The sequence below is a fragment of the Musa acuminata genome, chromosome BXJ1-9, assembly GCF_036884655.1.
Source record: "Musa acuminata AAA Group cultivar baxijiao chromosome BXJ1-9, Cavendish_Baxijiao_AAA, whole genome shotgun sequence".
Taxonomy (NCBI): domain Eukaryota; kingdom Viridiplantae; phylum Streptophyta; class Magnoliopsida; order Zingiberales; family Musaceae; genus Musa; species Musa acuminata.
In genome coordinates, this window is record NC_088335.1 from 48,830,868 (window position 1) to 48,854,384 (window position 23,517).

The 23,517-nt window shown below is 42.8% G+C and overlaps 4 protein-coding genes and 1 long non-coding RNA gene across 9 annotated transcripts; 2 read left to right on the forward strand and 3 right to left on the reverse strand.

The window, feature by feature from the left end:
* Window positions 1-1,432: 1,432 nt before the first annotated feature.
* Window positions 1,433-9,816, reverse strand: LOC108951241 (fatty acyl-CoA reductase 3). 4 transcript variants are annotated; one of them, XM_065084396.1, is made up of 12 exons: window positions 9,696-9,816; window positions 9,492-9,595; window positions 7,964-8,166; window positions 7,785-7,885; window positions 7,507-7,699; window positions 7,256-7,417; window positions 7,092-7,173; window positions 6,751-7,017; window positions 6,543-6,670; window positions 5,035-6,458; window positions 3,883-4,932; window positions 1,433-2,117 (listed from the first exon to the last, which is right to left on the reverse strand). In XM_065084396.1, the coding sequence occupies exons 1-10, from the start codon at window positions 9,772-9,774 to the stop codon at window positions 6,305-6,307; spliced, it is 1,473 nt and encodes a 490-aa protein (XP_064940468.1). In that variant the 5' UTR covers window positions 9,775-9,816; the 3' UTR covers window positions 1,433-2,117; window positions 3,883-4,932; window positions 5,035-6,304. The 4 variants fall into 4 exon arrangements, with proteins under 4 accessions (XP_064940468.1, XP_064940470.1, XP_064940469.1 ...); XM_065084398.1 differs by having other exon boundaries at window positions 1,433-2,102; window positions 3,883-6,458; XM_065084397.1 differs by having other exon boundaries at window positions 1,433-2,105; window positions 3,883-6,458.
* LOC135586378 (ferredoxin, root R-B2-like) lies at window positions 1,642-2,097 on the reverse strand. The gene has a single exon (XM_065084576.1). The coding sequence runs from the start codon at window positions 2,095-2,097 to the stop codon at window positions 1,642-1,644; it is 456 nt and encodes a 151-aa protein (XP_064940648.1).
* A 655-nt stretch (window positions 9,817-10,471) lies between the features above and the next one.
* LOC135594003 (uncharacterized) lies at window positions 10,472-16,189 on the reverse strand. Its single transcript, XR_010479945.1, has 3 exons — window positions 15,802-16,189; window positions 14,659-14,800; window positions 10,472-10,948 (listed from the first exon to the last, which is right to left on the reverse strand). It is a non-coding gene; the product is annotated as an uncharacterized LOC135594003 (long non-coding RNA).
* Window positions 16,190-16,291: 102 nt separating this feature from the next.
* Window positions 16,292-23,432, forward strand: LOC135594002 (uncharacterized). 2 transcript variants are annotated; one of them, XM_065084401.1, is made up of 6 exons: window positions 16,292-16,442; window positions 18,497-18,568; window positions 18,936-19,058; window positions 19,305-19,362; window positions 19,473-19,586; window positions 19,708-23,432. In XM_065084401.1, the coding sequence occupies exon 6, from the start codon at window positions 19,961-19,963 to the stop codon at window positions 20,462-20,464; it is 504 nt and encodes a 167-aa protein (XP_064940473.1). In that variant the 5' UTR covers window positions 16,292-16,442; window positions 18,497-18,568; window positions 18,936-19,058; window positions 19,305-19,362; window positions 19,473-19,586; window positions 19,708-19,960; the 3' UTR covers window positions 20,465-23,432. The 2 variants fall into 2 exon arrangements, with proteins under 2 accessions (XP_064940473.1, XP_064940474.1); XM_065084402.1 differs by lacking the exons at window positions 16,292-16,442; window positions 18,497-18,568; window positions 18,936-19,058 and having other exon boundaries at window positions 19,108-19,362.
* Window positions 20,791-23,432, forward strand: LOC135594001 (ABC transporter F family member 4-like). The gene has a single exon (XM_065084400.1). It carries the CDS (start codon window positions 20,940-20,942, stop codon window positions 23,106-23,108), a length of 2,169 nt encoding a protein of 722 aa, XP_064940472.1. The 5' UTR covers window positions 20,791-20,939; the 3' UTR covers window positions 23,109-23,432.
* Window positions 23,433-23,517: the final 85 nt, after the last annotated feature.

A 23,517-nucleotide genomic window follows, 5' to 3' on the forward strand; every position in this document is an offset into this window, starting at 1 on the left:
CGATGCTAGAATGGTTGCGGGAACCTCAATGGGTGTGAATGCTAACGGTGGTTGAGACATCAATCGTGGTTGCGATGACGACATAGTTTGTTGAGCTAGTTGGGGCAGGAGTGAGGTGATTGCCTGTATCATGCCCGTGATCACTTGCACTTGGTGTGTGAGGTTCAAGAATACTTTAGCGGGAACAACAAGGTGCCTGACATTCGTCTTCAGAGGTGAGAGTCTTGAGTTATTGAACAAATACCATTAAAGCCTTAGCATTTAAGCGAAGGTGGACGCATCCACCTACGGAAAAGAGGGCAACTGCTTGCCTTGTCGAAAGGTGCTATGGGTTAAGGGTAGAGCTTCTTCACTAGAGTGCTCATTGAGAGGATTCATAGACGAATGTTCCTGCAACATTCAAGGCCCTCCTTCTAGTGCAAAAAATGTTGAGGTGAAGTACCATCAATAGTGGAGTCAGTCCAGCTTGACCTGACTCGAATGCGTAAGGATGTTCGAGGAACCCTCGTGGTGGCCTTAGTGCAGTTGAGGCGGCTTCGAGGTGGTCTTCACGTAACTCTAACATATCTGAGATGGTCTTGAGGTCAACTCGAGGTGAATCTAGCTTCTCGATGGATTCTTATACAAAGGCCAACGATGGAAGGAGTTTTTCAACCCAACCCCTTCAACGCTCAAGTTAGTTCGAAAGCCCACCCCCCCCCCCCCCCCCCCCTCCCTTTCTTGACATTTTGTCTATTGGAGCGACAAAGAGGGGGACAAGCCTAAACGATATCCCGTGGATTATTGTCCATGAGGGCCGATAGGCTATAACCACCCCCACATTATCGTCCAATGGAGGGTGATTCGGTTCTTTTCTTTTCGTGTCAGTACTAATAGAGTGATTCATTAGTCGACGAAGATTGACTATCAAAATATTCCATATCAATGATATAATTAAGTACTAGTAGATGCAAGTTAGTGGATGGATTAGTTCGAGTTGATCTTTTTAATACCAAGATGAGATTTGGTTCTAAACCAGAGAATGCTGATGATGCCAAGACACTGGGCTGCACCTGATTCAGCCTGGTCTTCTTTTGATGTGTTCTTTGCGATCCGTGTGATCCATCCCACGGAGTCCCCAGAGCAGATTCGTATACAAATTATTCCGACAGGCAGAGCGAGCCTGCAATTCCGAGTCCAAAAAGAAAGCGTAAATTATCTCATAACAAATCCGTATTGCGTAAGACTGGAACTTATTTTGACAGGTGAGAGAGAGCCCATATTGCCTTTTGTGTTCCGACAACACAAATTTCATACTGAAAGGGAGCTATTGGAAACGGGAGAGTATCTCATTAGGAACAAGTGCACTAATACTGCCATCCATAGAACTAACTCTGTACACTGACTAATACTGCTGAGTCGACCAATTCACATAGGTCTAAATAATCGCTGCTAAACATAGAATGCGTGAGACACTTGATGTCAAGAAATCTGAACATAAAGTAGTGCAGTAGTAGTACCGAGCTTATTGAAAGCAAGTGCGAGAGAATCTCCCTCTGGTAGAGGCATGACCCTCTGGACAACAAAAAAAAAAGAGGCTAAATGACAGATACATACGTCTGATTCATTCCGAGCACAAACAGAGAAAGGATGCCAATACGATCAATATAGTTCGCCTTCTTTGTGAGTGTAGATGACGCATTCTGATCTCGGATAGGAGACACAGGTCAGGATATAACCCTTCGACATCTGTGTTTCATCGAGGAAGGATCCATCCGACTGATCGACATTGCCCGACACCAATTGACCAGCACACGTCGAACATGCTCCAGCTCGGCATGAGTATGGCAGCTCCACTCCTGCATCCTCGGCTGCATCCAGAATGTAGCTATCATCTGGAGCGTCGATCTCATGTTCCTTCCCCTCCGGGTCGATGAGTTTCACCTTGTAGAATGCCATAGCACATGCCCTGAAGCGGTTGGATGCCCTCAACGATGATGCTTTTGAGATACGCTTCATGGAGCTCAGTGAGGATGGGCTTTTGATCAGCAAAGAGTTGCACTGGCATTTGGTGTTGCCTCTCAGCATGCATACGGGTGGAACAGTAACAGTTGACATTATGCCTGCTGGAGATTTCCCTCCAAAAAAAAAAAAAAGGTTGTCTCAAAATTCACCATTAAAAACCATTCAAATCAATCTTATGACTCAAGAAATGGCCCTCTGATGCAGACTGACTATAAAGATTTAAAGATGATAAATAAATGTGTTGAACAACAAACACTTAAGAAGTAGACCCAAGGAATTCCAGTCTAATAGTTAAGTTATAAGGGCATCTAGAATTAGATCAAGGAACTTTCTGCATGTCCGACGATAAATCATCCATGTCATGGGCAGGCTAGAGTGGGAACCATCACAGAAATACACACAACTCCGTTTAATTATTTACTGATTCTAGTTTAACCTAACATTCGACCCACAATAGTAGCAATATCTCCATCTTTCTAACCTTTCTCTACTCTCCGAGTTCACCTTCAATTTTGAATGATTGTTTAACCTTTTTATTTAATTTACAAGTGTTGGTGCACTATGCTACCAACGCTAGACATGCAACCGATGATCTTATAGTGTCTCCAACAAGTTCATGGCTGGATATTAAATGTACAAGGAAGAAAATAAGAAGCAAGTACATCCTAACTGATATCGACAGTTGAGATCAGCTATGTAAATAAAGAGACAAACATTGGACATTGTCCATCAAGAAGACAAATGTTTCTGGATTGTGATGATAATCTATGTATGACTTTAATGGTCAAATGGTAATGTTGGCTACTGATGCAAATTCTATAAAAATCTAAAATATCATCAGCTTAGTTATCGTGCAAGATAATTATGCATCACAAAAGAACCAGAATGCAGTTTTGTGCCACACAGACGACAATATTGTTGTCACCGTAGCCAGTAATTATGATCTAGCAATGGATGACGGTAGGAAATTAACATATATACATGACCTCAATCGCCTAGATCTTTTGTGTTAATCATGGAAGCCTTGTGTAAGATGAAATAGGGAAGAACTTACCAAGCCAACACCACTAGAATCAAGAAAAGCACAAACCAGCACTACGAAAACAAGATTCCTAAGCTCGATTCCATGTCAGTTCCCAAGTTAAAGTAGTATGATATATGTTTACCTAATCTTTCACATATGTTTCCAAGTTAAAGCAAAAGTTATCACAACAACGTTATAACAAACGGATCGTTTATAGAAGGCTAAAGAAGTTACTAAAAATCTGCAACAGATCAGTAGGCAATCTTTGTTTTCCATCATTAATCAAAACTCAATAGAATAACTAAGTCAACCAGGAAAAGAGCGAGAGCGATGCCCATACTTTCAGAATCTAACTCCAATCTCAAAACAATATAATGAGATGTCTTCAAAATGATAGATTTCGACTTATGATGAATTAAGCTGCACAAGGTCTTTCAAAATGATAATTTGTGATACAACTCTCAGGATCACCAGACTATTATTAACTTGTTTACAGTGTCTAAATTCTAAAATGATTACAGTGGAAAGCATATCATATAATAAAGCAAACATCCGGTTCCAACATATCAACAGAAATGAAACGTGAAAAAGGAATAAAAGCAACCATATTTCCAGGAAAAATAAGATAAAATTCAACACATACACGAAATGAAAAAGAGCATATGACAGGGATTGACGTAAACGTCATAGATCCCGGCTCGAGGGTAAAAACTGCAAAAAGATCGAAGTATAGAACGAAAGAAATCGATCGATAGGCCACAAAAAAAATCGGGTGAACATGATCATCATAGAAAACAAATGCTCCTAACATCATCAACTCCATATCGGAACCCACAGAAACAATTATTTTTTACCTGACGACGCAGTGGAAGCGATCGAAGATCGAGAAGACTCTGGCACGTATTAGAGGAGAAAGGGGGCGGCGGAGCAAACCAGGTGAGAGCGTCCCTTCCCGACGTGAAAGGTGGCGATGGGGCTTATTTATAGGGTTAATGATGTCCGGGACGGGCCAAGCCGGGCCGGGCCGGGCCGGGCCCGGCTCGTGGAGAGCGAGGCAGGACTGGACCATGGGTGAGGATCCTCTCCAAGTAGAGGTATCCGACTTTACCCCGGATCCACGCACTTTAGATGGTGCCCGCATCAACAGACGGTCGAGATGTGGCAATTGGAAGGCTGAATTATAAGTCACAATTGAAGCGGATCGGCTGTGGATAGGGCGGGTGGCCGAAGCGGTGACAGTGGACTTCAGCGCTGGTCCTATGTTTCACCCACGCGTTTGTCTTGACTCGAATATCCCACCTGCCTCGTGATTTAACATCAAGCGGGACACGCCACTGCTGACAATGACGGATCAGGTAGAAACGGCGGGTGAATCATATAGCCGGTAGAAACAATTATCTTTGTCGGCTCTTAGTTTCTGGTGGCCGGCCTTTTGACTCCTCAAGAGGCGAAATGCGATCTTATATGTTAACGACAAAGACTCTTCGATTGAGTTCCGGCTAGTGGATCGCTGCACAGGGAGCGACTCTTCGGTGGTGGGTAAGGGCAGGGTCACCGTCGAGATGGGTGTGGCCCCTGCGGACGGGGCCGCCACTTGCGTGCGTCAATTGGTTTTGTCGATTCCAGCCATCGCTCACTCCGGGTTGCGCGCCGGTAGCTTTTGAACTCCTCGTAGAAGAGAGGAAGAGACAAATATATTTGATGGTAAAATCTGTAGATAAATGTCTTGTTGAGTCGAGACACAAAATGATTATGCTCAATTGTACTACCAAACTCTTCGACTTAATACTATGTTGATTTAAAGCTTCGAAGTTATGAGTATCTTTGGTACTATATGGCAGTGGATTCCAAATACGAGAAGTATAGCCGATTGGAACTCAACAGCGCGAGCGAACGAGGCTTCTCTGCCATGGAGAAGGAGATGAGCATAGAGGAATTTAGTATGCCTCGCATGACATATACGATCAAGCGGGCAACAACGAATATTACAAGATCAAAACAATCACCTTAATCGATCTTCAATCGTTGCTGGCATAATGGTAATGAGGATGCATGCTTTTCTTCTGCAGACCGAGAGCTCTTCGGACGAAGGAAAAAAAGAAGAAAAACAGTGGCTCAAGCACGATCTAAACTCGGAGGTTTTGGCACGAGAAACGAGTGTGTGGTTTCAAAGACCAACACTCGATCAAGAAGAAAGAATGATTCGGGAAGCATATCCAACCATGGAAATCCGTGGAAGAAGGATGAGACGATCGGTCTCAGTTTCCAACTTGCAGGCACGTATTTGGCGGCCGACGACAGTCGTCGACCAGCGCCTTGCGGGCGGATGCCAAGGCCTCCGGCATGAATCTCTCGAACGCGCAGCGATCCGCCCAATCCTTCAACGAGCTCTCTTGCCCCCACGTCTCCGGTATGCAAACACGGCCCGCCATCTCCACCCTGTGCCGCCTCAGCCTCTCCCGTCCACAGTCCTCGAGTCTCTTCCTCGCCTTCTTCGAGGCTGCCGGTCGAGGTCCACCGCTGCCGTCGTCCGCCGGTGATGTCGAGGCGGGATTGACGGGCTGGTCTATCGGAGAATCCATCATTAAGCCTTGAAGAGCCGGTCGAGTCCGGGGCTCGGAGGAGGAGCACGCGTCGGCATCGCAGCTCCTCTGGGGCATGTCCTTCCCTCTCGCTTCTTCCATCGAATGGTGCTACTGCTGCTCGTGAGGAGGAGGATCATGTGGAAGAGGTTTTAGAAGGTGGGGTGGCGAACAAAGAGAGAGAGGGGATGCGTGGGGGAGAGGAGGGCACGTCGGAGCCAAGGGTTTCATGTGGTGCGCGGAGTAGCAACGTGGTCGGTTCGACGCTTTTGTGGAAGCTCCAGAAAGCAGAATCCGATTCCGTGGGCGCTGCTGCTCCAATGGTTTGCCTCCGGTGAACCAATTATTTTGGGGAAAAATAATAATAATAATAATAATATCATATAATTCTAAGTGGTCAGCACGTCACCCATATAATATCATATAATAATAGCATCATAACATCGAATTGATGAGTTATATAGGAAAAATTCTGCATATTTATAGACTTTCTTCTGCAAGCAGTGGCTACCATAACATTCCTTTGAATCGAGAAGGTGGGTAAAGAATACATCCGAACACCAGAAGATGTAGGGGAAGCATCCTAGCTACGGTTCGTCTCTGGAACAACATAAATATTTCTGTGGCATCAATAAATGAGAAGAGATGGAAGAAGTAGTAGAACTGACCAAGTGCACAAGATCCCTTCCATGGTTCATTTGAATGCATATTTAAGTACGCCTGGGACATGAATGCGATAGAAGTAGTCCTCCCAATCGACGTGCTTGGGATCAAAATCGAACATCCAGGCCTCAGCGTCGTCCTTCTTCATTGCCATCCTCAACCTCTCCATGTTTAGGTCATCAAAGCTTCGAACAAGATAATAATAATCTTTACCCAAGAAAAATAATCTTGTGTGACCTGTCGAAAAAGGAAAAGACAAAAGAACATACTATCCTCTGAAGAAGGCATAGGGTTCGTAAAGGTCCACGAGATGCATCACGAACTTGTACTTCCGGTTGAGTTCATTGTATCCGCGAGCAAATCGTCCACAGGAGAGCAGATTGATGAGGTGCAATACCTAGCAAGAACAGACGCAACCATGCATTAGCTATGCGTCGAAATGCGTGGCTGTGGCAGAGCTATCTCATGCTTACTGACCCCCAGTGGCAGCTTGTGTCTCAGGGTCATGTAGATACGGAATCTGGTCATGTTTCTGATGACAGGAAGCCTTCTTGTCTTGATGATTCTTCCGTCCTTCCCCACGCGAGGGTTCTCGAGGAAGTAACGATAAACACTCTGCTCCAGAATGGAGTACGTCATTGGATTTCTCACCGAGGAGCTCATGTGGTAGATGAACTCCGACCGCTGATTCGAGTGAGCCGCCATGGTCACCATCATCGCGTTCACCACCATGTCCGCGGGTACCTGCGTTACGACCAACCTCAGCATGCATCCACTTCCAAGCGAGAGCTTGATCTGATCATGAAGACAGAACGAACCACATCCCCGACGATGTCGAGATCTCCAAACAAGCATCCGATCTTCTCCTTCACGTACCCCATGATCAGGCTGTCGATCGTCCTGCACCACGAGCAAACTGAGTCTATCTCTCGACTCACAGAATCTGGAATGACAGTGGTTCCGCTGGTTCAAGTTTCATCACCTCGTTCCTTCGATCCAACCAGGAAGTGGGTCTCTGTGGACGCTCGTGATGATCGTCGGGCGCAAGATTACCAGAGGCAGATCTCCTCGTAAGTGTCCGAGCAGCATTTCACCCATTGCTTTGGTGCAAACGTAGGTGTTTGGCCAGCCAAAATACCTAGCTCTTTAGGATGCACAAGATGTTGAAGGAAGAGAAGTCAGCATGCATGAGATCCAAATGAGTATACAACTTGATGGTTCGGATGAATCCACCTCTTCATCCCCAGTCGCTTCATGGCTAGCTTTTCGACCTCTTCGGTCGCATACTCTGCACGGAGCTCCCTCTTCTTCTTGTCCACCAACCTTAGTTCTGCTTCGATGTCCAAGTAGGAGCCCCCCTTGAGAGTCTCTCCCATGAGAAACTTCTTCTCCAAGATCAGCCCACTCTGCTCGCCAGCTACATAAGCTGGCCACGAGAAGAAGAAGAAGAAGAAGAGATCGGAATCAGCTTATCAGAACGCTATATAGAATCAACTCGAAATGCAACGTACCAGTAGAAACATGGAGGAGCATTTCCAGTCTCACGCATCGCCTCGCAAACTCCAAGATGTGCTTAGCTCCGAGAGCATTGATGCCCAAAGACACATCGTATCTGCAAGTGATCAAGTAAAAAATGGTAAATCAAGGTCACTGCTAAAAGTTGCATCATCGAGGATGACATATGATGCACCTGTCGTCGAAGCTGGTGGTCGCTGCTACATTGACGACGATCCCCACTTCCTTCCACAACTTCTCTCTGAGATTGGAGTCTTGGATACCTAAATCTTCCCGGACGATGTCTCCAGCCACGGGGAACACCTTGCTTGCGACAAATGGATGGAATCCATCGCCATGTTTGTCTCTTAGAACCTTGAACAGGTCCTTTCCTAGTATCTGGAATGAAAAGATTTTGAATTTGACTATTTCTTAGATGTTTATTAGATGTAAGAAGACTCAAATCGGACTAGACTTTGACTTGATATGAATCTGAAGTCAAATACAAAATATGATCCAAATAGAAGAATAAACATATATATATATACATATATATATATACATATATGTCTGAATTAAATATAAAATAAAGATTTTATAAATCTCAAAGCTATTAAGAGGAGGATTTTAATACATAATGGAACTCTAACATGGAAATTAAAATAGAGAAGATTTTGCAGTTATAATTTAAACATAGAAAATTAGAATAATGAATGTACGCATCGTATATTGATAAACCAAAATTGAGATAAATGCCAATTACTTGCAGAAAAATGACTGCAAACTTTGGTTAAAAGAAAAAGAGAAGCTTATTGAGGAAAATATATTGGAAATTGATGCCATTTATACTGCTATGTACATATAGAACCCACCAATTCAAGTTTGCACAAAATATTCCAGGATTCTGAAGTTTTAATTCAATGGACTTTTAGTGCTTCTGTAAACACGATTTCTTGAATGTATATATCATTGCAAGATCAGAAACTTAACATATTCTTTTCTGAAATATTAGAAACTATTCCTGAGTGTGTTAATGTTATGAACAATATATGAAGCTTTATTTATAAAGAAAAGATGTCTTCTTGTTTTTTTTTTTTTTGTATTGTAAGTGTAAACATGATATTTCAAATTTTAGCAGGATACGACCGTATACGACTGTATACGAATACGAGTATCAATGCCTTATTGTCTTGGCTTTGCATTGTAAGGGGAACTATCAATGCCTACACATACGACCGTACACGAATACGAGTCATATACCAGTCCTTAGTTACACAACTTAAACCTACCCGACCGTGTCTCCGCAGCGCGACTTGTGGAGCCCACGGGTGGTGAGGGCATAATGTTTGCATCTGTGGGCTCCACAGAACGTGTTCATGAGGCAGCCACCTAATATGGTCAAGTTTTGGGCCTACAGTTTTGGGACGGCGACATTTCCTATCCCTCCCAAATAATGTCGTCAACTAATGTTGGATCACATCAGTCTTCCCCTCGTTAATATTTGTACCATAAACGTTGCACCACTCTCTCTCTCTCTCTCTCTCTCTCTCTCTCTATATATATATATATATATATATATGAGGTTTGGATATAAATTAGATATATACGACTGGTTATATGAAAAACTCCTCTATAATATACATTAAATTTGTCAAGCAACTTTATCGAGGAGGAGGAGAGATAAAATTCAAAGTAGTGTTGGCAAGTTGGAGGAGTGAGAGCACCTCAGTTTGCACACGCTGGTTGGCAGATGCGGCATCGGCGGCTCTGACGAGGAGGAAGAGCCTCTTAACCTCCGGTTGAACCCTCAGCACCTTCTCCACGAATACTTCCATCCCAAACCAACAAGAAGACAAAGCAGAAAACACAGAAAGGTCAGTAAACATTGTAAAGCACAGTCTGTGTCAGTGTTTGTCTGAGACGAGTACTTTTTGCCAAGAAGCCAGTGGATCCAGTGATCAGAATGCTCTTGTCCTTCAAGAACTCCACTATTCTGCTGCTCTCCATGTCACAGCTCTTATCCTCAGATAGAGAGAGAGAGAGAGAGAGAGAGAGAGAGGATAGATTAGGTCACCTGAGGCAAAGTTTGGCATATAAATAGCTGAAGAGACAAGCAGAGGTAGAGTACACGAAAGACTGGGAGTGGTTTAGATACGACGTAAGGGATCAGCCGACGAAGCTGGTGAGTGACCCCAACGACAAGAGGCATTGAATTGGACGCGAGACGAGTTACTCGTGTACCCCAACACTGTACGGGTGCTGTGCGACCGTTCACATGCATGCTTCGTCCTTCCTCACTGTTCCTTCATGCACCTCCAGCTCCAGTTAAACCCTTCCTTCTTTCCGACTCATCTCTTTGGCTCATGACAGACTTCAAAGGGTAACCATTATAATAGCATCATTCCCAGTCGCAAAACGACAGTCTTAATGCATAACATTTAGAGATAACAATGGTCCGGCGTGGTTAAATTGGATCATGACTGATATATTTTCCTAAGCTGGTCGGGTTTCGAAGTCCCATACATACAAATGATCACCTATCAAGATATTATGAGGTGGAGCCCGATACCGAGTCGGCAACGACCTACCACGATTTATACCTCTCTTTAAATTTTGTACGCCTTGGTTGGCAATCTTATAGATTTCACATTAGTTCATAAGGAATATTTATGGATGCACAGTTATCACAACTCCAAACCTCGGTTTTAGCAACCAAAGCTCCTATCAATCGAATACCAATCAACTCTTTCAAAGTTGGAGATCTCACCAACACAAAAAGAGATGATAAGGAGCCAAATGTAGCATAGTCTTTACAAAAATTTCACCTCTTGACATCAGTTTGCAGGTCTTTGGCTTGCTCATGAAGGTTTGAGTTCCTTCACCTACACATATTTATAGAATGACAGCAACAGCTGACTTTCCAGATAAACTGCATGAACAGGCGTGCGGCTGGCTCAGATCAGCGATATGCTTTGGATTACAAGAAAAGAGAAGTTTAGGTTATCATCTCCAACTCACTTTCACCAAACAAGATTTGCCTACCCATCAATCAAATCCATGTGTAACTCGGTTTCTTCTCGATCCCAGCATTGACTTCATCAAACAAACATCTCTTTCCCCATTAATGACAAAGTGGTGATCGAGCATCGGTCCAAGCAGGAAGGAGCTTCCCTGCAGACACCTGTAAACCAGCAGCAAGTGATAGGTGCCAAGTGTGGAAAGATTAAATAAACATTAGATTAAGTGTTTGATTAGTACAAGGAGTTCTGATGGAATTACGTTTGGCTATGGTCTTTGCTTTTATGGCTTATGGTTCGTTAATTATGAGAGGTCGGCAGTGATGAATCAAAACTTCCTAGTGTTTGGTGTCTCTACTATTCCCTCTTCTCTATCAATTGATACATCTGTCAACTGATAAAGCGGCACGAAACACTGGTGCCAAGTTTATTTGTGTGCACTACGGCAGTAAAGAGTTGAAGATTGCTAATGCCCATTTGAGTACACAAGTGTCCTTTTTTACCTACTGGTGCTAAACTTTCTCAGGCACAGTAGGCTGAGTTCAACTTGAAGACTAGCTTTAACTTGTGTTGGTTGACCTAATTTTGAGCTGTCATTGGATAAACATCATGGTGTCTTGCACTCCTGATGTTGATCTTTTGGCCATTCTTTGTCACCTGCAGTTGTTCAGATGGAAAGAACGAAGAACTCTTGTTTGTTTCTTCTTTCTTTTTTTTTCCTTTGATATGCCAAAATGAAGAAAAGAAACAGTCTCTTCTCATAACTACTAATTAATATATCAAATTAGTACAGATGTGACAATACCCAAAAAACATATGATGGCTACACCTTCGAATCAATGAATCTAAAATGATGTTCTATAACCTCTATTCACAACGCAGCTCATGTCCATGGCTTCCAGGTGTCCATCTACATCATAGAGTAGCAACCACAGACTATCTTACCATGACACTAACATTCACCTTCTGTCTTATATACACATAAAACTATCCAATTTCATCATGTCATTAGGATTTGATGGTTATGTGCCTAACCTCTGCTTAATCCTCCATAACGCTAACATATATTACTACCTTCCTAGTTGTTATGGTAAAGGACCTACCTTAACTTGAGATCAGATCTTCCGCCATGGGAATAAAAAGAAGGAGACTTAATAAACAATAATTTACTCCATTGGAGACTTTTACTCTTGGAGAACAAGAAAAGGGGAACATTTAATTCTGATGTTTATTGAGGGAGAAGGTTGATGACCAACCCACTATGCATTGCCTGTTGAAAGGAACAGATAACAATTCACATCATGAGGGATGACAACATTTAAGTGGTTCAGCCATTACGATAAACTGTGGCACCTGACTGACTCCATATAGTTTGACCAAGAATTCAAAAATGCTTAACCTTGTTTTACTGCATTAACTTTTATGTAATGCATGTTTTCTCTCTGTGCCTTGAGACACAACAGAAACAATTCTTAACAGAGAATGCAGTCTTTAATTCTCTAAGCTTACAATCAAATTCTATTTGAAACTGACTCAACAACTGTGAACAGAGAAATATAATATTTTATGGGTCGAATCCTTTCTCCCAGAGTTGGACTGTATTTTGCATAACGATCTACATCAATCCTTTTGTAAATCCTTGAAATCTTAATAAGTTCTTCTTTTGAAAACAAAAAGTCTCTAAGCTTATTCATCTACCATCACTCATATAATTGGCCACGATCGTGTAGTCTTAAAGTCTAATACATCCCGATCTTATCCTAATCCAAATCTCGTCTAGAGTAATGATATTTACAACCCAAACCAGTCCAAATTAACACTGGCATAAGCACAGGGTGGGTTGGATTAGCATCATATTGTATTGGAGTCATAATGTGTTGGGTCAAGTTTTCAAGTTTTACATAACTAAAATACATAAGATTATAAGTAAAAAAAAAAGTCTTATATTGACAAATTGGATCCATCTTCTAGATCATCATGTTATACTAATTACTCGGTTCGGTCTAAGTCAGTGTTGGAGTAATCCATTTTACATTGGTGATTAGTTGAGATTTATAAGCCACTGCAACTGAAAAAAAATAAGATCGATATGAAAAATGGTCCAAGTGGATGACAAACTATGCTTTCTAAAATTTTATATTAGAGGTAAATTCATGATTTCATCGTACAAACAGTGACACTTTTGTCACTAAAATCTGCTAGTTGGCACTTCAGTCTAAAAGTTTAAATCCTGAGTTGAGACATGATCTTTGGTTTTATATTCTTAACAGTCCTCCTCATGTGTGAGTAGTAAATTGACTCAAAACTCAAACACATGACACTTAAATTGATTGATCCTGTATGGTATTTGAACACAAACCTTTCACTCTTCTACCATCCTCCATCTAAAAATTTAAGACATTAGATAAGACATGATCTTTCATTTTATATTTTAACAGAATCTTCCAAGGTGGATAAAGCAAATTGGTAGGTCATGATGCAATGAACCATATATGGTGATTGGACAGATCACATGTACAATTACAGAGTTGATGATGTTATTGTTTTTTTTTTAAACTTTATATAAGAAACAAAAAAAAAATCATGAATCCATCACATAAACCATTGCATTGCTTGTTGTCAAATCTGCTAAAGATCATCATCCACCCCTCCAAAAACTCTTTGGATTATAGTTTCAAATTTGTGAATGCTTCTTTACTTGTAGCATTTGAAACTGCCTTTATGTAGAAACAACAACATTTTTGCTTGACTAATCATTCTCTGTTTTATACATCCACCAAAACCTCCATGAGGTTATAATTGGACTGACCCTTCATGAAAGCAGGAATTACTTTCAGACAATGTTGACAGATGGGAATAATAAATGGTCACTGGACTTGTCACAAGTAAAACTGCAGTGTCATGAAAGCAAAGTGCGGATCAATGATGCACTTGGTGAGTTGAACTCACTAGTCACTGAAAGGAAAATGAGATACTGATGTGATGTGTGTGGTCAATGCAAGTCTTTGATATCATAAATGGTAGGTGACAAGTCAATGGCAAGACATATTAAGATGGCCATAGTTGTTAGGTGGAATTTTATGAGATTGTTGACCATTAACAGCAAAGCAATTAGGCAGCTTATTAATTCCTCATCAAGTGTGCAATTATTATAAGAATATTTTGTGCTACCTTAAGCTATTAAAGAAAGTGATAACACAGCCAAACATTTTTATTATTATTCAAACAACTTAAGTTTTAGTAAATGTGATAATCCAACTGATGATTTTATCATGATAGCAAAATATCAGAGCGGGAATTTGAGGATTGAACCATTGTGTCAATCCACACTTGAGAGTGTGTCATGATGATAAAAATATATTAGTTATATATATAAGATTCATAATTTTGTGTACTGATCTTGTACTGGCCAGGGTTTGGACCGATACGATACTACCAGTACACTGATATGTATCGAGTATCGAAAAAAAAAATCTAAAAAAAGACTGAAAAACAAAAAATAGAAACAGCTAAATACAGAGTCTGTATCGCCTTGTATTGGACGGTACCAATCGTGTATCAAGCGTAGTGCCTGGTTTATGCTGATCTGTGTATTGATAACCTGTCAGAGCCAATAGGTAAATACCCATCCATCCGTACTGTACCGGACCGGATGATATTGCAAACCTTGATTATATAATGAGTTGATAAATGATAAAAGCATGACATGATTATGAATATCAAGCTATGAGAAAGGAGAAGACACATAATTTGAAGAAAACGTTGACAATAATTATGACAACCAAAGTAAGGGTTCATCAACAAAAATATACAAGGATGAACCAAGTGCATTGTATTATGAGGATTTGAGAAAAGTCGATTAACACAATCTTACCTCTGCGAGAAGAGATGTTTCTCTGGTGCAAAAGAACAATCATACTGTTATATCAAAGCTCTTCCTTGACACACAGGATTGTTCAATTTACAGATGGTGTTCATCTTCCATTGCCCACTGCATCACAGCAGCCTTAGTAGCACTGTCACAACAAAAGCAGATGCAGTAAACACCGTAATCCAAGCAGTAGTTCTATTTTCTGCTCTTAAGATCAAGTAATGACTATAACAAGCCAGAGTCAGCGGATGACATCTTTAGACATAGCATTATTTTCATATCTATGCAAATTTACCATGCAAAACATCCTGGGACCAATATGGGCAACTACATCAGCTGGTATCAAGCAACAAATTTCACATGCACCAGACTTTCTCACTAGAAGAGCCTACGAGCAGCAAGCCATTTCCGTGGCCTACAGCCACCATTGTAACATGAGTTTTCAGTATTCTGTTTTTAGCACTTCAAGATCATATAATTGAAAAGCCTAAGAATGGATGGAATAGAAGCTTTCCACTAGGAAGGTAGCAAGCAATTTTAGTTGGACAGGAAGACAGTGAAATGCTTCCTTGTGCATCTTCTTTGTTGACAAATATCCCAAGTTTTACCACCAAATATTAGTGCTTTCAGATATATCTGGGAAGGTCAGAGTTCCATGGTCTTATATTTACAGAGTGAAATAGGAAATTTGATGGATTTCATAGCGTTCAACTTGTTTCTTTGTGATACATTAGTCTAAAAGCCAGATGTCTTGTGGATGTGTAGGATTTTTGGCATAAAACTTGTTACAATTTCGTTCTGATCACAAGCCGCAGGCTGTGACCAAGTTCATCTGACTGCTCTGCAATTTGTGACCATACCGAATGCACAATTTAATTGCAACACACTTCTTAAGTAAATGTTGCTTGTTAATCTATCTTTTCCTGTTTCCTATTGTCCTTTTCATCTTAATATTTAGGATTGCTCAACCTGATAAACCTCGTCGTGTAGCTGAAATCAACAATGAATCCAAGAAAGAATAATCTACAGTGTCTGACAAAATGTCATACGAAGATGAGACAAATCGTTCGCTGGTATTCCTCTCCATGGCCAGCAAACTCAAGGAATGGCTTACCCTACCTGGGTTGTGAGAGGTCAGAGTCTTACCTTTCGTTTCGCTTGTAGAAGGAGTCCCTTTTACACCGGAGATTGTTCTGACGTCGTCTTGACCGAGTGCAGAAACCCTTCGAGTGGGAATCCTAGCAATAGGCGATCGAGGTGCGGAGGATGAATGGGCTGCGCCGACGTGAGGATTCAAGGGTTTATTTCACGCAGATGGGAGACAAAGCCCCATCACAGCGATGGTGCTTTGGCAACATTACAAGTTTGAATCCATGACCATGGCGAAGGCTTGCGACAAAGGCCGAGCTTTGGATGTCGCAAGTTGTCCGTCTCTCCTGAGACGAGGAACAGGTTTTGTCCCTGAGAAGGGCTCCACCTGTCCCAATGTCGCCTGGCGTTTGAGTTGAGAACCTGTTTCCTGTCTCGGGGCGAATCCACAACGCTGTCGAATCTGTCGGACGATGCTTTGGAACCGGACTTAAGCCACGATTTAACAACGACCAGGGGAACGTGACGCGCGCTGCCTCCAGTCGTGGAGTAAGGCAGTGCGTGGAGTCGCGTCCCTTGAACCCTACATCCTTCACCGCGTTTCCGCCTCTTGCTCTTGCGCTCGCCGTTTGCTTCTCGGACCGCTCTCCGATCCCCCATTCTCCTCGTCTTCTGATCTATCTTCATGGAGATCTGGGGTAATCGCTCTAACTTTTTGCTATTTATTTTCCTCCCCATCTCTCTTCTCTTTTCGTCCGCTTTAGTTGATATGATCGATTGTGGGTAGAGTTTCCTGTTCGATGAAATTGGCTATAATTATTTGCATTAATTCATACGAGCGCTGGTTTCTATTTCCCCTCTTAACATGCGATCGCTAATAATCTAATTAGCTTTTGGATGTTCGATTGGTTCTCTTTCTCTCTCTCATAATATTTGTCGGTGTCAATGCCATTAAATGTTGCATCTGCATTTCGAAGGAGAATTTGCTCTGTCCTTTGGGTTCTTATTCTTCCTTCTTTTGGTCATCTTTATTTTCGCATGTCGTATCTATTTGCGTCTCACACAATGCGCTTGTGGTGTCACCGACAGTATCACAATTTATAATACAGCGAAAAAGTCTTTTTTTTCATATAGTTTTCTTTTCCTCTGTGTACCTGAAGCAGTTCATTCTCCTGAGTTATCTTCACGGAACTTCTGGTGGAAAACTATGATGAATATGAGAAACCCTGTAGTGTAGCAGTGTTGTATAAAAAAAAGGGGCGCTCGATGATAAGAATGTTCATTCCGGGGGTGAGTTTGTATTTTAAAGTTGTTTGATTAACATTATGAATGCTGATTATTATCACTGAGATGAAGAATGAGCCAAAGCATCATAGTAATAATGATCCTGTGCAACCTGGTTTAAATCAGAAGCTTCCTATTTACTGTCCCCTTTTTACTATCGACAATCCTACCCCGCTCGTCGCCCTCCCTCTTGACATTCTCCTCTAAATTGTCACGGACAAAACTATAAATAGAGTGTTCGATATAATGCTCGTGTATGTCTGTGTTTTTCGATTTTGTCTCGGTATGTAAAAGGCTTGCATGAGGCTTGACAGCCCCAATCTTCTTGGCTTTTGTGGTCATTTCAGATTTGTAAATGCAGGTTGTGTGCAATCGTCGCACAGAGGTAAAACTATCTGTAAACAGACCATCTAAGCAATCATTTTGGGGGTTTTCTAGCTCTGTAGGTTGGTGCAGAGTGTCAGCTAGTGTAGCATCTAGGAGCTACCTGAGTGGCACATGGTTGGAGAAGCCTTGGGGGTAGTGTTTAGGGTTGGTTCGTTGCCTGTTCCGCAATAGTATCATGTGAGCATTTGTGAGGACTTTTGACCATGGCGGACCATCTTGGACCTTTTGTAGCGTGACCGTTCAGAGCTTGTGAAGTTCATGCATGTAATTTGTAAGTGTTTGCTAAAATGGATGCTTGTGGATATTAAGTTAAACACTTTCTCTGATCCGTCTTCTCTTTTATAGGTTCTTAAAGGATAAAAATTGATCCTTTGCGGACGAACACACAAGGGTGTCACATGACTTAGGCAAAATCAGCTAAGTTCGTGACAAATCGGAGGAAGGAAAAGAAGAAGATGAGGAAGAGGATGATTTTCATCCATTTGCAAATGTGTAGTTTAGAAATAAAAAAAAAAATTTAAAATGAGGTTGTAGAGAGTAAAAAGGGGTTACAAATAGTAATCTCCTTAAAGCACAGAAATAACTTCTTTGCTTGTAAAGGTAAATCGTCTACATTGACCCCAAGACCTTGTTTTGGCAGGAGCTTTGTGCATTTGGATATCCTTTGTCACTGGTACTAATAAGATAGTGTGCATTCCATGGCCACCATGTAGATGTGTTCTGCAGCAACATACTGGTTAATAGTTTCCAATTTGTGGCAATTGGGAACATTGAGCAATTGCCACATTGAGAAGTTAGTGGCTCGTGTTTATTTGTGAGAAATTCTCCCACTTGTAGTTGACAGGGGCTTCTAAAATGAGTGTTCTTTCTTTCATATGGTTCATCTTCTTTATCTTCCTTTATTAATATATTATTGAACTCACATAGGAAGCTGTGTTGTATATAAGTCGCATGAGGATGCATATATGCCTTGAAAACCAAGTTTCATTTTTTTTTTCTCTGTTAAAAAAAAAAATCTTATGTTGTGCACTCTGTTTCTCACCTGTAGCATTGTTTTGATTATTTTACCAAAAAATTTCAGGTATGGAAATCAAACCGGAAGAAACTGTCAAGGACAATCCTGGAGAGGAACAAATATGTGCATCTTTCTCAGGTGTTAAATGGGCACATATAAGATGAACTTATTCCTGAGTATTTCTTTTGAATATGTTTATATTACCATGCAGACTTGGTTAGGGGAGAGTAAGAAGAAGCATCATGGAAATGAGAATGTATTAATCTATGTGAAATTTAACAACTAATAGCTAGTATTTGGAACACTCTCTGCAGAGAGATGTGCTCAAATTCAATATGGATTGGTTTCTGAGAAAGAATTTGAACTATCTCACGGCTCAAATAATGAGAGTATCTACTTGTGTTGCTATAAAACCATTGTTCTTGAGGAAGATGAATATCTTTATGACTTTCCTGTGGAAAGCAAATTTTCCTGGTAGTTCATTTCTAATGCTCAATGTAAACAGATGCTTGCTATTGTGGAGTTGAATAAGGCTGATAAGCAGAAGGCAAATAGGGATGTTGATGAGGATGACAACGACGAAGATGACAACGACGAAGACGGAGGAGGATGAATCTGATGATGACAGGTCCTGTACTAGGGCTGTCAAAATATTTGTTTTTCTTGTTTGATGAGTTTTTGCTTTTTCTTGCAGCATCATTGTTTTGGAGGCCATCTTTTTCCTGTATCAATTTAGATCCTTAACATAGTCTATCAAATTTCATGAAGAAAGATATTTAGTAATGCTTCATATTAGATCATCATCTAATCAGCATGCTTTCAAAATGTGAATGCTGTTGTTCATGGATAATCCTTATTGATATTCTTCTTTCAGGATATCGTGGAAGATGACGACAAAAATGAAAGCTCAGATGAAGAAGATGAAGCTATCGGTAAAAGAGTACATAGCTTCTTTTGCATATATATTCGGTTATCAGTTATTTGGATGCAACTGTTCAAATTACTGGGAAATATTTTGTAATTGTAATAGCTTTTTCCACAGGCTGGACCTTCTAACGAAGGAACAGTTGACCAATATTAAAATCACAGGCGATGCTTGTAAGAGAGAGGGCCATTCTGCGACACCCCGTCCTGCAAAACAAGGTGACAATGGCAAGTATGTCTTTTGTTCGATTCTTGTTTCTTCTTAGATATGAAACAATTCTAGTGTACAGTTATATCTCTTTTTTTTTGGGTTTTCATATCAATTTTTTAATCTAACATATCTGCTTGGATAGGGAATAACTTGTTCTCATCATCATATCTATCCACTCGGCACCCCCTTCAGCTCTAAACCTGGAATCCTCATGGCCCATTTCTTTCGGTCAAAAGGTTCTTTACTGCTACATACTTTACTATACACAAGATTGGCATCTCGAGACACCCAAGAAACGAAAAGGATCTGCCTGCTGCGTTTCGACGCTAACTCTGTCTTCGAAGAAGGAATCGGTGGTCTACCATGCGGGACTTCAAATACGATTCTTCCCTGCCATGTTTGTTGTGCAGGAGATGGATAACAACATGAACAGGGAAGTAGCAGAGCCTGTTGGCTTCTCCCAAAGACTCCTCAACTTCCTCGTCAAGAAATCCAACCGTCAAGGTCAGCCAAACCTCGCCGGTAATACCCAGCAAGGAGACAGCAGCCGTTTCAAAGGCCAACCCTCCATGTCTCAGCATGTGGAGACTCGCGTCCCAGTTACTATCTACAAAGATGGCAAGCTCGGTTTCACTCCTCGGGTGGAAGTGCCGGTGGAGTACCAGGAACCCAGTGGATCCGCGAAGCTCCGGGAATCGAGATCAGCCAAGACGGAAGCAGACGTAGCAGTTGAGGCAGTAGCCGACGAAGCAACCCCACCACCACCGCCCAAGAAGGTTGCCAAGAAGTCCGTCACGATCAAGGTTGATATTGAAGACAGAGATGGCATCAAGAAGAAACCATCCATGTCGGCGAGGAGCGCCGCAGAAGAGAAGAAGTGGCTCAGGATGTGGAGCTGAAGAAGAAAGAGAAACCATGGAGTCCGCCATGCGAGGAAGGCAGACGACAAGTCAAATGTACTCGTGAAGCAGCAGAAATCCTTTGCCAAGCATGTTGTACTCTTTCGTGGAGTCCGTGAATGTAATAAGTGTGTTCTTGGGTTGCTCGGTTTCTTCGTCGTCGTCTTCTCCGATACGTGTCGGTTATTTGCTTGTGGGCGTGACCGTGATTAACTCCGAGATCAGGAATAAACCATGAACCCGGTTTATTCCTGATCGAACCGGCATCCGGTTCGGAATTGGATCGGGTGGGCTCCGCACCTTATAAATGCTCGGTCTCGGACGCGACGAGGGTTTCCGTGGCCGACTCGTAATTCCTCGTTCTCCTCCCCTCTTTTGCCATCGCCGCCGATCTTTCCTTCTCCGCCGACCGGCTTCCCTTCTTGTCTTTCTTATCGCTTCCGATCTCCACTTCTGCTACGCTGAGACCGTCGCCATGGTGAGAAAGGCGGCCACCGATGACCACCGATCCTCCGCTTCGGCGGTCTCTTCTTCGAGGCCGGGTAAGTCCAAGGAATCCGCCGCCGTCCCCAAGAAGGAGAAGATCTCCGTCTCCGCCATGCTTGCGTCCATGGACAAGCCCAAACCCTCCTCCTCCGCCGCATCCAAGAAGTCCAAGCCCAAACCCAAGCCTTCCTCCTACATCGATGGCATCGATCTGCCCCCCTCCGACGATGAGGAGGAGGAGATGGCCGAGGACGAGGTCGCCAAACGTAAAGCTCGATCCGCTGTTACCGACCTCGCTGCCGCCACCTTCTCGGACAAGGAGCTCAAGAAGCGGGAGAAGAAGGACCTTCTTGTTGCGCAAGCGGCCGAGCTGGCGCGGCAGGAGGTCCTCAAGGACGACCATGACGCCTTCACGGTGGTTCTTGGGGCCCGTGCCTCCGCCCTCGATCCTGATGGGCAGGACGCGGCGGCCGATGCTAACGTTCGGGATATTACCATCGAGAACTTCTCGGTTTCGGCTCGCGGTAAGGAACTGCTGAAGAACGCCTCTGTTAAAATCTCCCACGGGAAAAGATACGGCCTCGTCGGACCCAACGGGATGGGGAAGTCCACTCTTTTAAAGCTTCTTGCTTGGAGGAAGATACCCGTCCCACGGAATATTGATGTGCTCCTCGTCGAGCAGGAGGTGGTTGGCGATGACCGAACCGCCCTTGAGGCGGTCGTGTCCGCTAACGAGGAGCTCGTGAGGCTTCGCAAGGAGGTTGCCGCCCTGTCTGAGAAGCCCGAAGGGGGAAATAATGATGACGACGATGATAGCGGAGAAAAGCTCGCCGAATTGTACGACAGGTTGCAGATTTTGGGCTCCGACGCTGCAGAGGCCCAGGCGTCGAAGATCTTGGCTGGATTGGGGTTCACCAAGGAGATGCAGCGCCGGCCGACCAAGTCCTTCAGCGGAGGGTGGAGGATGAGGATATCTTTGGCCAGAGCTCTTTTTGTGCAGCCGACCTTGTTACTTCTTGATGAGCCTACTAACCATCTTGATCTCAGAGCAGTGCTTTGGCTTGAGGAGTACCTTTGCCGCTGGAAGAAGACGCTGGTCGTGGTGTCCCATGACCGTGACTTTCTTAACACAGTTTGCAGTGAGATCATTCATCTCCATGAGCTGAAGCTCAATGTCTACCGTGGGAACTTTGATGATTTCGAGAGTGGCTACGAGCAGAAACGCAAAGAAACAAACAAGAAGTATGAGGTTTATGAGAAGCAGATGAAAGCTGCAAAGAAGACAGGCAGCAAGGCTAGGCAGGACAAGGTTGATGAGCGGGCCAAGTTCGCTGCTGCCAAGGCGGCAAAGAGCAAAGCAAAGGGTAAGGTGGAAGATGATGATGCACCCCCACCCGAGGTTCCCAAGCGGTGGAGAGATTACAGTGTGGAGTTCCACTTCCCAGAGCCTACTGAGCTCACGCCACCACTTTTGCAGCTTATTGAGGTCAGCTTCAGCTATCCTAACAGGGAGGATTTCAGGCTTTCTGATGTTGATGTGGGCATTGATATGGGGACAAGGGTTGCCATTGTGGGGCCTAATGGTGCTGGAAAATCTACTCTGCTCAATTTGCTGGCAGGGGACTTGGTGCCCACTGAAGGAGAGGTGCGCAGGAGCCAAAAGCTGCGGATTGGGAGGTATTCCCAGCATTTTGTTGACCTATTGACAATGGATGAGAACGCAGTCCAGTATCTCCTCCGTCTTCATCCAGAGCAAGAAGGATTTAGCAAGCAAGAGGCAGTGCGTGCTAAACTTGGGAAGTTTGGCCTCCCCAGCCACAATCACCTCACACCTATTGCCAAACTATCGGGAGGCCAGAAGGCCCGAGTTGTTTTCACTTCTATATCAATGTCTAAGCCTCATATTCTTCTGCTGGATGAGCCCACAAATCATCTAGACATGCAGAGTATCGATGCGTTGGCAGATGCACTGCAGGAGTTCACTGGTGGTGTTGTTTTGGTGAGCCATGATGCTCGTTTAATATCACGTGTTTGCGAGGATGAAGAGAACAGTGAGATATGGGTTGTGGAAGAAGGTACTGTAAGAAAATTCCCTGGTAGTTTCGAGGAGTACAAGGAAGATCTTCTGAAAGAAATAAAAGCGGAGGTCGACGAGTAAAGGTATACATAGCTGATTGGTGCTGCTCTGAAGTGAGTTATCTACAATTGGTTCCATATACGATAGCCTATTTCCAGCTTCAAACATTTTAAAATAATATCCTTTTGACAATTTTGGCAGCATTTCTCTTTGTTGTGTGATAGTCATTTAAACAGGTAAAATTCTAAAAACATATGTACTACATGGTTCCCAAGTCTGACTTTTTTGCTGTAGTACATTGAGTGTTGTCTCTGTGGACATGTTGCAGTTGTCCTTTATTTGTGGAGTTTTATCTTATATGCAATTGAAGGCTAAGAATATATATGTCAGCTTGTTTGGTAATCATGTTTTAAGAGTGTCAATACACTGGATAAGATTTGTGTACAAGTAATTAATTTTGCAAGTTGTGGTTTTGTCCAACTTTATCCAT

What these genes read in the sequence shown, in the direction of transcription:
- LOC108951241 (XM_065084396.1), bottom strand. Translation starts at nt 9,774, where the DNA reads ATGGAGAGCAGCAGAATAGTGGAGTTCTTGAAGGACAAGAGCATTCTG. An exon ending in AAGCGACTGGGGATGAAGAG is followed by an intron (nt 7,418 to 7,506) that starts GTGGATTCATCC and finishes TGCATCCTAAAG; the next exon opens with AGCTAGGTATTTTGGCTGGC. An exon ending in TCGACATCGTCGGGGATGTG is followed by an intron (nt 7,018 to 7,091) that starts GTTCGTTCTGTC and finishes GTCGTAACGCAG; the next exon opens with GTACCCGCGGACATGGTGGT.
- LOC135586378 (XM_065084576.1), bottom strand. Translation starts at nt 2,097, where the DNA reads ATGTCAACTGTTACTGTTCCACCCGTATGCATGCTGAGAGGCAACACC.
- LOC135594002 (XM_065084401.1), top strand. Translation starts at nt 19,961, where the DNA reads ATGTTTGTTGTGCAGGAGATGGATAACAACATGAACAGGGAAGTAGCA.
- LOC135594001 (XM_065084400.1), top strand. Translation starts at nt 20,940, where the DNA reads ATGGTGAGAAAGGCGGCCACCGATGACCACCGATCCTCCGCTTCGGCG.